Source organism: Geotrypetes seraphini, chromosome 5, assembly GCF_902459505.1.
Source record: "Geotrypetes seraphini chromosome 5, aGeoSer1.1, whole genome shotgun sequence".
NCBI classification, from domain to species: domain Eukaryota; kingdom Metazoa; phylum Chordata; class Amphibia; order Gymnophiona; family Dermophiidae; genus Geotrypetes; species Geotrypetes seraphini.
Window position 1 is genome coordinate 62341066 of NC_047088.1, and position 16757 is coordinate 62357822.

At 44.1% G+C, this 16757-nt stretch overlaps 1 protein-coding gene across 1 annotated transcript in view; it reads right to left on the minus strand.

Moving 5' to 3' along the window:
• The window catches only part of LOC117360483 (endothelin receptor type B-like), a 53281-nt gene that overhangs the window by 23312 nt on the left and 13212 nt on the right, over window positions 1-16757 (minus strand). The window contains exons 3-4 of the mRNA XM_033944285.1: window positions 8037-8149; window positions 2651-2855 (exon numbers count right to left, since the gene is read on the minus strand). Of these exons, the coding sequence (XP_033800176.1) occupies window positions 2651-2855; window positions 8037-8149 (318 nt within the window). The remainder of the gene's footprint in view (window positions 1-2650; window positions 2856-8036; window positions 8150-16757) is intronic.

The window sequence follows — 16757 nt, forward strand, 5'->3', positions numbered from 1 at the left end:
AGACAAAAAAGAGGAGGAGGACTAGCCATCCTAACAACCCCCCCCCCCCGCCCCATAAACATTGCTCTACAAGACAAGTCCTCCATCCCGCACATGGACCTACTCTCCTGCCAACTATTAGGTCCTACTCTCAAAGGTACCATAACATGCCTCCTCTGCTACATAACACCAGGAAAATGGAACACAGCTAAACCAGAATCCAAAGAATTTATATTCAGAAACTCCCTCACTGCAACTTACAACCTACTCCTAGTAGTCCTTAACCTCCACCTCAAAGAAGAAACTTCCAAACAAACAGAAAGCCTCTTATCATTCTTCAAAAAGCTTTCCTACAGAATCCTGGACCCAAAAACTACACACGAAAAAGGCCACCAACTCAACATAGCGGCCTTCATGACCCTACAACCCACCACACAAGAAATTTATACCACAAACGGAAACTGGGCACGCACACTCTAGTAAGACCACTACATATATAACTTCAAAGTCAAATGGGCATGAGGCAAAGCCAAACAAAAAACCCCAAACTTAACATATGAAACACGCAAAAAAAATCGACCCACCCAAATTCTGGAACAAAGTAGATACCATGATACAAGAAGAAAACCAAAAAGACTTCATTAACCACTGGCGCACCCTAAGTACAAGCATCCTTGAAGACATGACACAATCACTAACTAAAACCAGAATCTGCAGATATTGAGACAATGGTTTGACAATGAACTACTGCAACTCAAATGACAATGCAGACATCTCAAAAGAGAATGGAGAAAAAACAATCAGGAACACATAAAAACTACCTGGAGAACACTGAACAAACAATGCAAACAAGCATTAAAAGATAAAAGAAAGTCATACTACACAAATCAAATAGGCACAGAAATCTAAGACACCAAAAAACTTTTCAAATTACTACAGGAACTCACAGACACCAAACCCTACCTAGCTACCAAATGTACTCCTCCCCCCACAGCCAACCAACTAGCAGAATTCTTCAGAAACAAAATCTCAACTGCTAGAAATACTTTCTCCGGGACTCCAAACCACCTCGAAGAAATTTTGCTGCCACCCATAGAAAAAGAATCCTGCGCAGCAGACAGAAACTGGTCAGACTTCCAAGACATAAAATGGCTCAACCTAGACAGACTCTACAAAAAATACAATCATGCAGCATGCGACTTCAATCACTGTCCCCCATACCTGTTAAAAGCTGCCAGCACCAGATTCCACACCCACCTCTTGCAATGGACTAACTACATGCTCACAGAAGGCCAATTCCCACAAGATCTCTCCGAGATCATCATGACCCCCCATCCTGAAAGACCCTAAGGGAGCCACAGATCAACCATCCAATTACAGACCCATAGCCTCAATACCACTTTACGCCAAGATAATGAAAGGTTTCGTAGCAAAACTCCTCTCCAAATACCTAGAAAACCACAATTTACTCCACCTCTCACAATCAGGCTTCAGAGGCCAACACAGTACAGAAACATTACTATTCTCTCTCTTAGACACAGCCAAACAACACCTAAGCAAAGGCAAAAAATGCTGCTCATTCAACTAGACCTCACCACAGCATTTGACCTGGTAGATCACGACATCTTACTATAAACACTGGAGGCAATAGGAATCATAGGCAGAGTCTACAACTTGTTTGAAGAATTCCTCCGCTCAAGGAAATACAATTCTCCTTTTTTTTGGAGTTTTGAATATGAATTTTTCTCATGCATTCAGTTATTTATTTATTTAATTCCTTTCAAATTTCTGTATTATGTTTTGTTAGTCTCTGCTAGCTAGATATTATATTACATTATATTATATGATATGACATGAACTGGTAGTGAGTACTTGCATTTGCATTTTATATTTATATCGCTTTTTCATTTCTTTAATTTAATTGATCTGAACATTATGAATTACCAGTGAGCACTTGCACTTTGTACCTCATTTTAGAATCGGTTTTCATTTCATTGTTATTTATCACGTTGCACTTTACATGGTCTATTGTATTATTGTATTAGTCTATTTACATATTTATTTATTTATTAGGTTGGTCTTTAGGGAGTGTATGTATTTATTGTGCCTTTACTACCCTTTTCCCTTGGTGTACAAGTCTGATTTTTCATTGGGAGTGTGATTTTATTCACACACTTATTAGTTTCTTTATGGACTATATGATGTATGAGGCAATTCTCACTTAGACCACGGTCTGGTGCTGGTCACCTTTGAGATATCGCCTGAGCCAGAGGTTTACGTTGATTCATCAAGGGCTCATACTGATGTCCATTATTTAAAAGCCTTTTTCACCCTATTGGTTGATTTTCTTTACAGACTTCTTATCCAAGGGACTAGGTGTGTTAGCCAATTCCTTAGTGGTGTTACAATATAATATTAACATGTTACAGTGAAGGGGGCTGGATAGCCAGCGAATTTCAGAAAACTGAGCTTGGGTGCCTACTGGTGCCTAAAAAAATTGACGCCAGTTAGAGAGTCCAGACCTATATGCAAATCTTTCTCGTGAGTAGTCATTGTGGATATCTTCAAAACCTGACAAGCTGGGGATCCTCTAGAACAGGTTTGGGAACCACTGACCTAAACCAACAGAATATATTCCAGTAAAAATAATGTTCTTTAGAAGAAACTATACCATCATGAAGTGTGATTTCTGTTCTGGTATGAGCATGCAGACCCACATGCTCTGGCCCCGATAGTTCAGATTAGCAATATCAAAGCCGATAGCTTCAGGGATGGCTAGGATAATGGCCGCTGCCCAGATAAGAGTTACTTCAACTGCCTTCCACACAGGAATTCCTATTCCTTGAATGCGGTTCCAGGAAGCCACAGCTCTATACCTGGTTCATAAATAGAGAACATCAAGAAAGCAAGGATAAACCTTTACCTCTGTGATTGTGCCCTTGAATACAAGATCAGCAACAGAACTAAAACTGATAGTTTTCATCAAAGATGTTAATAAAAACCAAATTTAGGCCCCCTTTTATCAAGCTGTGTTAAGAGCATTTTTTAAAAATTATTATTGCCAGCTGCTGCGGTAAAAGCTCTAATGCTCATAGAATTCCTATGAGCGTCAGAACTTTTACTGCAGTGGCTGGCGATAAAAAAACCCTAACACAGCTTTATAAAAGGGGGGGCCTAAATATTTTATCATGTAGCTTGAATTCCTTGCACTAATCATTTCAGAAGAAAGAGTTATGAGATTTGTAACCTATGAACATTGGGAATAAGATTTCTGCCCCTACAGAATGTCCGGTAAGACAAGGCAAATGACTAATGATTTCTGTTTCAGGTCCTGTTTTTCCACATAAGAACAGTTCCTCGGTCAGAAAGAAAAGCAGAATTATAAGTGCCAGAATATACAATACTGAGCTCAAAACTTCTATTAGGTGCCCAGAAAGTGTTCATTGAGAAAGAAAGTAGGTGCCTACTTATCTTCATAAAATACTAGCGTTACTGGGTAGTAATATGCCTAACACTTAGGTATATCAGCCATAGAGCTGGTGTAGGTGCCTAAGGACCACTTTTACAAAGCCGCGGTAGAAACTCCTGGTGTGGCAAATGCAATGAAGCCCGTAGAAATCAAATGGGCTTCATTGCATTTGTCAAGCCGGGACTCGCTACCACAGTTTTATAAAAGGGGTCCTAAGTGTGGCAGGGATGCACATAGCCAATGATAGGTGTGATTTCAAATCAAGTAAATTGAAATTATGATTTAAAATCATTTTGTATGATTTTTTTATTTTTTTTAAATCACTCTTATACCCTGATTTTTATTTTAGATTTGAAATCACATATTCAATTGATCTTGTATCTTTTTAAGCTATTAAATCAAAATTACTATTGTTACTAAAATAATAATTACTAAATCATATGCTAATAGATGTTGATTTACCACTTAGGAATCATGGATTTATTATTAATAATACTGGAGAGGTCTGAACTCGAGCCTTATTTATATATTAATTCTTGCCATATATGAACTTGTAATTTGCATGTCAATGCTTATCAATATTGACAGATTAGTTTAAAATCCTGTCCCGTGACAATTACATTTACTAGTAGTACATTGCTCTGCCAATTTTCAATTTGAAATAATTTGTTGACTGATTTCTATTTGAAATCAAAACTGGCTTACTGGTTTTGATTTCAAATTCATTCTGTACTTAGTAATTTTGATTTCAAATCTTTGTCAAATGGATTTACCAAACACTGCACATAACTTACAGTATTCTACAGTGTTTTACGATATCGAGTAACTAGTAATTACTTACTGCAGCTAATTACTTTCTCATAGTAATCAATAAAGTAGGTAACTACTTTTTCACTAGTCCAGTAACTGCAATTAATTACTTTTGAACAGTAACTAGCATGATATAGCATGGCAGAGGGTGTGGGTTGCATGAATTGGTCAAACCTCCTTGAAATAAACATTAAGAGATGAAGTTATGCACACAGACTTAAAAGTGAATCAATCGCTGTTAGAAAATCAGCCAGAGAATTGGCCAACAGTGATTGAGTCGCTATTGTTATTGAATCTAGCCCTAAGATCACTTGTATATCTACCCATCAATCCGTTGTATAATAGAGGTGACAGTCTCACATACAGTATATTCATTAGGATATTCTGAAAATCCACTTTCCTAGTGGTCCCCCAGAACAGGTTTGGGAACCACTAAATTAGACAACAGTATACACCAGGGCAAGGCTTCTCAAACCTGTCCTGGGGATCCCACAGCCAGTCAGGTTTTCAGGCTATCCACAATGAATATACATGAGATAAATTTGCATACACTGGAGGCTCAGTATATGCAAGTTCATCTTATGCAAATTTGTTGTGGATACCCTGAAAACTCAACCAGCTGTGGGGTCCCCAGAACAGGTTTGGGAAGCCCTGCACTGAAGGATTATCATCTAGCTCCATTGTCCGGGATAGGCTTATCTGTTGATTCTGCTCCTGATTTTACGTCTATTATTATGATTCACAAACCAGTCCTCAAGTCTCTTCCAAGAACGAACTCCACCCCTACCCATTAGGTATCCTGTTACTATACCGTCCACCAACCCACTGGAATAAATCCTCCGAACTCGTCCTCGAGACCATAACAAGCGCCTTCCTAAAATTTCAGAGACTATTGATCATTGGCGATATTAATCTCCACCTAGATGACATCTCCAGCAAGGATGCAACCGAATTCAACAATTTCCTCACTTCTTTAGATTTCCCTTCTCCTGAATCCTCCTCAACCCACGAAAAGGGGCACACACTAGACATCATCAGCTTCCTAGACCTGACCGAACACAAAACCTCTGCCGAAGATGCTCGTTGGGAACATGTCCCTTGGTCTGATCACTTTCTAGGTTCTTTCTGCCTCCCCATCTTCATGTCCCACCTTGGATCTCCACCCCGTGTCTCAAATCCTATCACCTTCCACAAAAAAATCACGAGTGAACTCTTCTGGTCCCAATTTCTCAATCACCTTTCCTCCCATTCTAAGCCTACCGACCCAGAATCCAACTGGCGCAACTGGATAAACCTCTCCAAGACTACCTATTGCGCTCTTGCCCCTTTATCTACCAAATCCATCTCTTACTCCCGTAAAGCCCCTTGGTATCTTCCGTACCAAAGAGAACTGAAGCAGAAATGTCGAGCACTGGAGCGCAAATGGAAAAAATCCAAATCCCCTTCAGACAGACAGTCCTAGTGGGAAAATATCAAGTTTTATAACTCAGTACTAAAAAAAGCTAGGAAGAACTACTATGGTGATAAAATTTCCAGATCCAACAACCAAAGCAATACACTGTTTAACATCTGGCGCTCCTTAATTTCCGAAAACGACTCCTCCACTCCCCCCTCCTCCCCATCAGCAAATGACCTAGCAAAATTCTTCAAAAAAAGATCACTACCATAAGAAGCGCCTTCCCCCATCAGTCTCCTTCAACTCTCTGGCCCCCAACGATTCTAACCCTTTCCCAGCAGACAGATCCTGGACTTCTTTCGAACTCGTATCTGAACACCAGATCGCCAATCTCTGCCTCAAACTGAAATCCTGCAAATGTACCCTAGATCCATTCCCTTCCTACTTGTACGAGTATATTCCTACACAGGCCATCTCATCCCTTACCAGACTTATAAACTCCGTTTTAACATCGGGCCTATTCTCTGCAGAAATGGGACATATTGCCTTGTCCCCATTACTGAAAAAAGCCGATCTTGACCCTTCCTCTCCTTCTAACTACCGTCCCATAGCAAACATCTCTCTCCTAACTAAAATGCTAGAGGCCATTATTTCCTCCCAGCTCTCATCCTACCTAGAGAGATTCTCCATTCTCTTACCTTACCAATACGGCTTCAGACCCAACTTCAGCATCAAATCCCTCCTGTTCTCATTAATTTCAAAGGTGCAACAGTTACACTCTCGCAATAAGTTTGCTGTCCTATTACAATTCGATCTCTCTGCAGCTTTCGATGTCGTCCACCACGATATTCTAATTTATCAACTTTCTGAGATAGGCATCGACTCCACAGTCTTAGAATGGTTCTCGAACTTCTTACGTTCCCGCTCCTACACTGTCAACACAAATGGCATCATGTCTGCTCCTTGGAAACCGACCTGTGGAGTCCCGCAGGGATCACCCATATCCCCTATTCTCTTCAACATCTACATGTCTTCCCTAAAAATCTTCCATCAATCTTCCCTTGAAACAATCTACACTTATGCCAACGACATCCTTGTTCTTCTCGAGACAGACTCGAACCTTATCAACCTCTCCGAGAACATAACAGCCTGTATAACTAAACTCCAATCCTGGTCCCTCTCTGTTCAAATGAAACTGAAAGAGTCCATAACGAAACTTCTGTGGCTCGGTCCAAAATTAGAACAGTTGCCCACCCTCTTCGCACTGCCCTCTGGCGCCACGCTGCAGCTTGAGTTCTCAAGCAAAGTTCTAGGCACCATCATCGACTCTTCTCTTTCCTTCAACGACCACCTCAACTCCCTGATAAAATCATGCTTCTTCAGCCTCCACATGCTGAGGAAAGTGAGATCCTGCTTCTGCCAACAACATTTTGCCATCCTTGTTCAATCCATCATCCTTTCCAAACTAGATTACTGCAATTCCATCTACCTTAGTCTAACCAAAAAGAGTCTTCATAGACTTCAACTAATTCAGAACACTGCGGCCAAGTTGATCTTCGCAAAACGTAAATTTGACCATGTCTCCCCACTTTTGTCCAAACTCCACTGGCTCCCAATAATCGCCAGAGTTCATTTTAAATGTTCCTGTCTAGCTTTTAAAATCCTACACAGCATCCTCCCTCCTCTAATCCCTCTATATCTTGGAACTTCCCAGGTCCCGACAATACCAGGCCCACCCAAAAACTTAAACTTTCCTTCCCCTCACTAAAAGGTGTCCTCTAAGTGGGAAAATTGGGAAAATCTCTCTTCTTCAGAATTACAGGGCTTTGGAATAACCTTACTACCCCACTGCGGACACAGGTCTCCTTCCAACTATTCCGTAAGCACCTGAAAACCAGTCTTTTCACAAAAACGTAACGCTCTCCTCCCCCACTATACTCAATCCACCAAACTCTATGTGCTATTCTTTTCCTTTATTAAGCTCTTGTAAACCATGCTGAGCTCTATATTCATGGAGAGGACGCGGTATATAAACTTAAAGTTTAGTTTAGTTTAGTTCCAACAGCTCTGACTTCCAGGATATGCTCACTGAACATGTATGAGAATGCTTACATTGGAGGCACAGAGGATACAAACCTATTTCATGCATACTAAAGAAACCTGTTCAGTGAGGACTGGATTGGGAAGCACAGGGCCCTCATCCTTCTGATTTTTGTTATAAAAGCAGCACCTCAAATCTATACATGTGGTGGATTAAACTAGGACTGGATAAGATTGCTCTGGAAAACATTATAAACCAGCTGATAATTTTAAGAATGAAGAGACTATTTGGAAAGAATTTGTTTGTGGGAGGGAGAAGAAGAAGGATCATGAAGCAGTTACCTGTCTATGCTGAGTGCACAGAGGCTGAGGACAGTGATACCGACAGAGGCTTTCTGAATACATGGGACCAGCTTGCACACATATACACCGAACGGCCAATCTTCAGCCAGCAGCTGGAGAACAGAGGGAGAAAATGTGTGAAAAGCAATTCTGTACGCTGGCACGTAAAGTCAGGCACCAATCATGTGCCCAGTATACAGTGGCGTAACGAGGGTGAGAGGTGCCCCTCCCCTTGTCAAACAATTTCACATGCAAATGAGTTTCGCGGAGGTCCACCGTAATTCCATCTGATCAGTCATTAGAGAAAGTGACTGGCACATGCGCAGAGCTGGCAGGGTAAGTTGACACATGTGAAGAGCCGCAGGTGAAGCTCGAACAGCTGAGCGACAGGGGAAGACCTGAAGCAGCATCTTGCTGCTCAGCTGTTCGGGGCAGGAAGAGTAGGGTGTTTTTTTAATGGGCACAGATGTGCGTTGTGGTCATTAAAAAAAAAAAATCATGCCGGGATCGCCCTGACCACCGACCCAATTCCCCACCCAAACTTTAAAAAAAAAAATTGTCAGGAAGGATGCCTACTGCTTCTGCCTCAGTCACCTGGACCTCCCACACCCCCATAAGGATCGGCAGGAGGGATGCCCACTCACTCCTGCCATGGCCACCTGGACACCCCACCTCACCATGCCCCTAAACCCCTGCTCTGCCCCCATACCTCCCTATTGGTACTGATGCTGCTGCTACCTTTTTGGGAACAGAGGGTATTCAGGCTTCTGAGGTTTTTTTTAACTTTAGTTATTATGAATTCATTTTTTAAAAATTTAAATTCAAATTTAGCCCCCCTCCCTTTTTACAAAACCATGGAAGCGCTTTTTAGCACAGGCTGGCACGCTGAATGCTCTGCACTGCTCCTGACACTCATAGGAACTCGGGATCAGTGCAAGCATTCAGCGCACCGGTCTGCACTAAAAAACATTTTTGAGGATTTGTAAAAATGAATATATAGGAAGAAAATAAAATTAAAACAACAACAAAGAAAACAACAAACACAGAGTTCCTTTCACAAAGCTACGTTAGAGGTTTTTACTGCAGGCCAGTGAAGTAAATCCTGTGATGTTCAAAGGAATGTCAGAGCATTTACCTTGATGGCCCGCGGTAGAAACCTCTAACCAGTGGCGTACCTAGCGGCGGTGGCATAGGGGAGGGAAGGGAGAAAGAAATAAAGGGGGGGGGTGAGCCAGGGAGCCAGAAAGAAAGCAAGGGGGGGATAGGGATCCAGAAAGAAAGAAAGGGGGAAGGGTGAAAGAAAGAAAAAAATGAGGCATGGGGAAAGAGAGAGAAAGAAAGGGGGGCATGGAGAGAGAAAGAAAGAAGGGGGCAGGGTGAAAGAAAGAAATGGGGCACGGAAAGAGAGAAAAAGACAGACATACAGAAAGAAAGGGGGCATGGAGAGAGAAAGAAAGAAGGGGACAGGATGAAACAAATAAAAAGTTGGGGGAGGGAATGAAGTCTGGAGGAGAGGAAGCATACAGGAGGCTGAAAGAAGGGAAGAAATATTGGATGCACAGTCAGAAGAATAAAGTGCAACCAGAGACTGATGAAATTACCAAACAAAGGTAGGAAAAATGATTTTATTTTCAATTTAGTGATCAAAATGTGTCCGTTTTGAGAATTTATATATGCTGTCTATATTTTGCACTATGGGCCCCTTTTACTAAACTGCAATAGCAGTTTTTAGTGCAGGGAGCGTCGAGAGCAGCATAGGGCATTCAGCGCAGCTCCCTGCGCTAAAAAACCCTATCACGGTTTAATAAAAAGGGAGGGGGTATATTTGTCTATTTTTGTATAGTTGTTACTGAGGTGACATTGCTTAAAGTCATCTACCTTGACCTCTTTGAAAACCCGCGGAATATAAATGATAACTAACGTTTTCTCTGCGTACAATGTGCTTTGTGTTTTTAAAATTTTATTGTTGGTAGATCATTTTGACTTGGCCACGAAGGTAACGGGGAGGGAGGGGAGCTGCTGAAAGACATCTAGTAATCCTTGCAGGCTTGACTGCAGGGAATTATTTTTGTAAAATCATGTTTTGTTATGTGACTGGCATTATTTAGACTTTAATTTCTATAAATGAATAGAATGAAAATGATATAAAATTACTTGCTTGTTTTTATGTGCGTGCGCTGAAGGAAAGTGGAGAGAGAGTGGGCTGAGGACGCTGTAGGGAAATGGGGAAGAGAGAGTGGGGAGAAGACGCTGATTTATAAATTGACAATTGTACAGAATATTGTTTCTTTTTATACTTTAATATAATAAGTTCAATATAAAACAATTCAAGGCTTGTATGGATGGAATCAGGTGGTTTGTGGGGATGACGACCGAGCATATGGGGATTAGTCCAATAAAATGGTATTTTCTTATTTCTCATTATTTGTTTCATTTTTATTTGTTAATTTGTAAAGTGGTGATTGTTATGTATCAGTTTTTTCAAATTTACATCTACTGTCTTTATATTTTGCACAGTATTAGAGGACATGTATTACTGTTTTTGTGGTGTTGTGGTGTTGCATTGTATGCAAAGTCTGGTTTCTTGGCAGTTCAGTTTAACTTTTGTCTACATATTTCTATTTTTAGTTTGTGATTATTCCATATTGGGCGAAGGTGTATCTGTCTGTGTGTATAAAAGGGACATGGCTTTCTGATAGCATAGACTGTACAGGATCAATTGACTGTGCAGGATCTGGTTTGTTTAGTTTTAAAATGTATGTGTTGGTGTTCTAGTGCTCACTGCAGTGTTTAAGATGCTGCCTTTTCCTAGGTACACTCTTGTTGTGCAATATGTAAATTGTTACTAAAAATCATATTTTTCATATAGATGGGGGGGTGTCAAAAAATGATGGGCCCCGGGTGTCACATATGCTAGGTACGCCACTGCCGTGAAGGAAAGGCCTGAAATAAAGATGGGCCTATACTACCATCCACCTAGGCTAACCGGAGATATCGATGAAGAAATGGAAGCCGAGATGAAGCGAGAATGCAAAAGCGGTAACACGGTTATTATGGGAGACTTCAACTATCTCAGGATAGACTGGAGTCTTGGAAGCTCAAAATGCGCTAGGGAGACAGAATTTCTGGAGGCTATACAAGATTGTTTCATGGAACAGCTTGTTAGAGAACCAACGAGAGGAAATGCCACTCTGGATCTAATCCTAAATGGGTTAAGGGGACCTGCAAAGGAAGTAGAGGTAGTGGGACCGTTTGAAACAGCAATCATAACATGATCAAGTTCAAGGTTGAGGTAGGAATACTGAAAGGAAAGAGAACCATAGCGACAACTTTCAACTTCAGGAAAGGAAACTACGAAGCAATGAGGGAAATGGTAAGGAAGAAACTTAGGAACACTTCCAAAAAATGGCAGACGGTAGAACATGCCTGGTCTTTTTTCAAGAACACAGTGAGCGAGGCACAAAATCTGTATATCCCCAGATTCAGAAAGGGATGCAAAAAGAGTCGAACAAAAGACCCGGTGTGGACAACTAAAATAGTGAAGGAAGCGATAGGCAATAAGAAAAACTCATTCAGGAAATGGAAAAAGGACAAAACTGAGGGGAACTGGAAAGAGCACAGGAAGTATCAAAAAGAATGTCACCGAGTGGTTTAAAAAGCCAAAAGAGAGTATGAAGAGAGGCTAGCCAGGGAAGCACGAAATTTCAAACCGTTCTTTAGATATGTTAAAGGGAAGCAACTGGCTAGGGAGGAGGTGGGACCACTGGATGACGGAGACAGGAAGGGAGTGGTGAAGGAGGAGAAAGAAGTGGCAGAAAGACTTAACATGTTCTTTTCGTCTGTATTTACAAATGAAGACACATCCAACATACCAGAACCTGAGCAATTCTTCAATGGAAATCAAGCAGAAAAATTAACATCTATGGAAGTGAGCCTTGAAAAACTAAAAACTGACAAATCCCCGGGTCCGGACAGAATCCATCCAAGGGTTCTGAAGGAATTAAAGGAGGAGATAGCAGAATTACTGCAGCAAATTTGCAATCTATCCCTGAAAACAGGCATGATCCCAGAGGACTGGAAAATAGCCACCGTTACGCCCATCTTTAGAAAGGGATCAAGAGGTGACCAGGGAAACTACAGACCGGTGAGTCTGACCTCGGTTCCGGGGAAAATGGTGGAAGCACTGATAAAAGAAAACATCGATGAACATTTTGAAAGAAACGAACTTCTGATAACCAGCCAACATGGTTTCTGCAAGGGGAGATCGTGCCTAACAAACTTATTGCACTTCTTCGAAGGAATTAACAAACGGATGGACAAAGGAGACCCCATAGACATTATATATCTAGATTTCTGAAAAGCCTTTGACAAGGTGCCCCATGAACACCTACTCCGGAAACTGAAGAACCATGGGGTGGAAGGAGACGTACATAGATGGATTAGAAACTGGTTGGGGGGTAGGAAACAGAGGGTAGGAGTGAAGTGCCACTACTCGGACTGGAGGATGGTTACGAGCAGGGCTCGGTGCTCAGGCCGCTGCTATTTAATATATTCATAAATGATCTAGAAACAGGGATGAAGTGTGAGATAATAAAATTTGCGGATGACACCAAACTATTTAGTGGAGCTTGGACTAAAGAGGACTGCGAAGAATTGCAAAGGGACTTGAACAAACTAGAGGAATGGGCGACAAGATGGCAGATGACGTTCAACGTTGAGAAATGTAAAGTATTACAAGTGGGAAACAGAAACCCGAGGTACAACTATACGACGGGAGGGATGTTATTAAATGAGAGTACCCAATAAAGGGACTTGGGGGTAATGGTGGACATGACAATGAAGCCGACGGCACAGTGCGCAGCGGCCACTAAGAAGGCAAACAGAATGCTAGGCATAATCAAGAAGGGTATTACAACCAGAACGAAAGAAGTTATCCTGCCATTGTATTGGGCGATGGTGCGTCCGCATCTGGAGTACTGCATCCAATATTGGTCGCCGTACCTTAAGAAGGACATGGTGTTACTCGAGAGGGTTCAGAGGAGAGCGACGCGTTTGATAAAGGGGATGGAAAACCTTTCATACGCTGAGAGATTGGAGAAACTGGGTCTCTTTTCCCTGGAGAAGAGGAGACTTAGAGGGGATATGATAGAGACTTACAAGATCATGAAGGGCATAGAGAGAGTAGAGAGGGACAGATTCTTCAAACTTTCGAATAATAAAAGAACAAGAGGGCATTCAGAAAAGTTGAAAGGGGACAGATTCAAAATGAATGCTAGGAAGTTCTTCTTTACCCAACGTGTGGTGGACACCTGGAATGCGCTTCCAGAGAGCGTAATAGGGCAGAGTACGGTACTGGGGTTCAAGAAAGAATTGGACAATTTCCTGCTTTGAAAGGGGATAGAGGGGTATAGATAGAGGATTACTGCACAGGTCCTGGACCTGTTAGGCCACCGCGTGAGCAGACTGCTGGGCACGATGGATCTCAGGTCTGACCCAGCAGAGGCATTGCTTATGTTCTTATGCTTATGTTCTTATACCAAACTCACTCAGCCTGATTAGCAATGAAGAACAGCTAATGGTATCAAAAGCTAAAGAAATATCAATACTTGTCAATCCTAAACTTAATTGTAACTAAAGAAACAAGAAGGTCCTGCATTACGAAGGAGAGATGCAGAAAGTCAGTTCGTTGACAGCCATAAACTTACCCCCCTGTTTTACTAAGGTGTGCTAAGGGTTTTAGCGCGCATTTAGCACGTGCTAAATCTACGCATATGCTAACCGTTAACGTGTCCATAGACTAATGTGCACGTGTTAGCATTTAGCGCGTGGTTAGCGTGAACTAAAAAGCATAGTGCACCTTAGTAAAAGAGGCCCTTATTTTATTGTAAAAATTTCCTTATCTATGATCATAAATATATTAACTAATGAGAGCTTAATTCAAAATGCCTGCCTATTTCCCTTTCCCTTTTCTGGAGGACCCTCAAAAATCGGAGATATATGAGACTTGACTAGATGAGGTGGAAGAATTCAGCCTCTCATCTTGTTCCATTTATCTCCTGGTCTTTTCATCATGATTTAAATAATTTGAACTTGTGTATTGTCTCTTTGCAATTGTACTACTTTCTCCTCTTATACTTACCATATTTGTTTCTGTACTGTGCCCTTATAGGTCTCTTTAGTAGGAACCAATATTGATAGATTTATATTTGAAGCTCAGTAACCCAGTTTAGAAGATGGCAATGTTTACATTGAACAAAGTTATCTCTCTTTTATGTCAGAATGAAACTGGAAACAAGGAAACAATAAGTTGATGCTCATTCTAGGCAAACCTTTAATCTTGCACCCCTGTCCTGTCCCCATGCTCCCTTCCCTGGCTCTGGCCCATCTTTCAACCTACTAGCCACTTCTCTGGATGCCCTAATTTAGCACGTCCCCTGGTTACTCATCCCCTGTAACTGGCAGGAGGAAAGGTGCTTAATAGCATGCCAGCCTCCTCTGCCTTGTGGGGCCAGATTATGATATGAGCTAGGTTATGGGATCTCAGTTTCACACAGCAGGATAGACCCTGCAAAGAAGAGAAAACAGTGCTATTAAGTGTTCCCCTTCCTGCTGGTTATTGGGGCTGAGCTGCCAGGGAATATACTGGTGTAGGGTCTCTGAGAGGTTGGAAGAGAGGAAATTTAAATGACCTGCCTGCTACATTTGCCACCCACCAGAATCTCAGTGCTCTAGGTGACCACTTTGTTCACCTATTGGAAGCACTTGACTTTAAAGAATAATCATATCACTTTGGAGTGGCTAATCCCTCCAGAAATATAGCATCTATGATAATTCCTATGAGAATGGATTTTCTGATGCAATACGTTTCATGATGGGACCTAGCTTTCCTGTTGCAGTGCTCTCTGTTCACATCATAATGGTGTTTTCCTATTTAACAAACTGATTCAGAAGTGAATACCGTATTTTCACGTAGATAACGCGCACCCGTGTAAAACGCGCACACGGGTATAGCGCGTGGAAAACACAAATTTATGTAGAGAAATTTTTATATACCGCGCACACCCGTATTTTTATATACCGCGCATGCTGCCCAACTCTCCTGTCGCCGCCCGACTCTCTTTTCGCCCGCCCCGACTCTCCTCTGGCCACCCCGACTCTCCTTTCGCCTGCCCCGACTCTCCTCTCCCCCTTGAAGTCCTGTCCCCACCCTGAAAGCCTGATGCCCCCCCGACATCCGATTCCCCCCCCCCCACAGGACCGCTCGAACCCCCACCCCGAAGGACCACTCGCACGCACCCGCACCCCCACCCTGAAGGACTGTTCGCACCCCCACAGCCTCCCGACTCCCCCCCATCATGTAGAAGCTCCTACCGGTGTCCTGCTGCTTCCTCTTGGCGGTCCCGCCCTTTCTCTGACGTCAAGCCCTCTTGCCCCGCCGACTCCCCGACTCCCCGACACGATCGGGGCAAGAGGGAGCTCAAGCCCTCTTGCCCCAGCCAACCGCGGCACCCCTGACACGATCGGGGCAAGAGGGAGCTCAAGCCCTCTTGCCCCCCCGATTCCCCGACACGATCGGGACAAAAGGGAGCCCAAGCCCTCTTGCCCTGCCGACTCCCCATCTCCCCGACAATATCGGGCCAGGAGGGAGCCCAAGCCCTCCTGGCTCTGGCGACCCCCCCCCCCGCTAGTTGTTCGGGCCAGGAGGGAGCCCAAGTCTTCTTGGCTCTGGCGACCCCCCACGCTAGTTGTTCGGGCCAGGAGGGAGCCCTAACCCTCCTGGCCACGGCGACCCCCTACCCCCACCCCGCACTACATTACGGGCAGGAGGGATCCCAGGCCCTCCTGCCCTCGACGCAAACCCCCCTCCCCCCAACGACCCCCCCCCAAGAACCTCCGACTGCCCCCCCAGCCGACCTGCGACCCCCCCTGGCCGACCCCCATGACACCCCCACCCCCCTTCCCCGTACCTTTGTGTAGTTGGCCGGACAGACGGGAGCCAATAACGCCTGTCCGGCAGGCAGCCAACGACAGAATGAGGCCGGATTGGCCCATCTGTCCCAAAGCTTCGCCTACTGGTGGGGCCTAAGGCGCCTGGGCCAATCAGAATAGGCCCGGGAGATTTAGGTCCCTCCTGGGGGCGGGGCCTGAGGCACATGGGCCCAACCCGACCATGTGTCCAAGGCCCCACCCCCAGGAGGGACCTAAGGCTCCCGGGCCTATTCTGATTGGCCCAGGCACCTTAGGCCCCACCAGTAGGCGGAGCTTTGGGACGGATGGGCCAATCCAGCCTCATTCCGTCATTGGCTGCCTACCGGACAGGCGGGTTTGGCTCCCGTCTGTCCGGCCAACTACACAAAGGTACGGGGAAGGGGGGTGGGGGTGTCGTGGGGGTCGGCCAGGAGGGTCGCGGGTCGGCTGGGGGGGCGGTCGGAGGTTCTTGGGGGGGCGGTTGTTGGGGTAGGGGGGTTTGCGTCGAGGGCAGGGGGGCCTGGGATCCCTCCTGCCCGTAATGTAGTGCGGGGTGGGGGTACGGGGTCACCGTGGCTAGGAGGGGCCCGAACAACTAGCGGGGGTGGGGGTCGCCAGGGCTAGGAGGACTTGGGCTCCCTCCTGGCCTGAACAACTAGCTGGGGGGGAGGGTCGCCAGAGCCAGGAGGACTTGGGCTCCCTCCTGGCCCGATATTGTCGGGGAGTTGGGGAGTCGGCGGGGCAAGAGGGTTT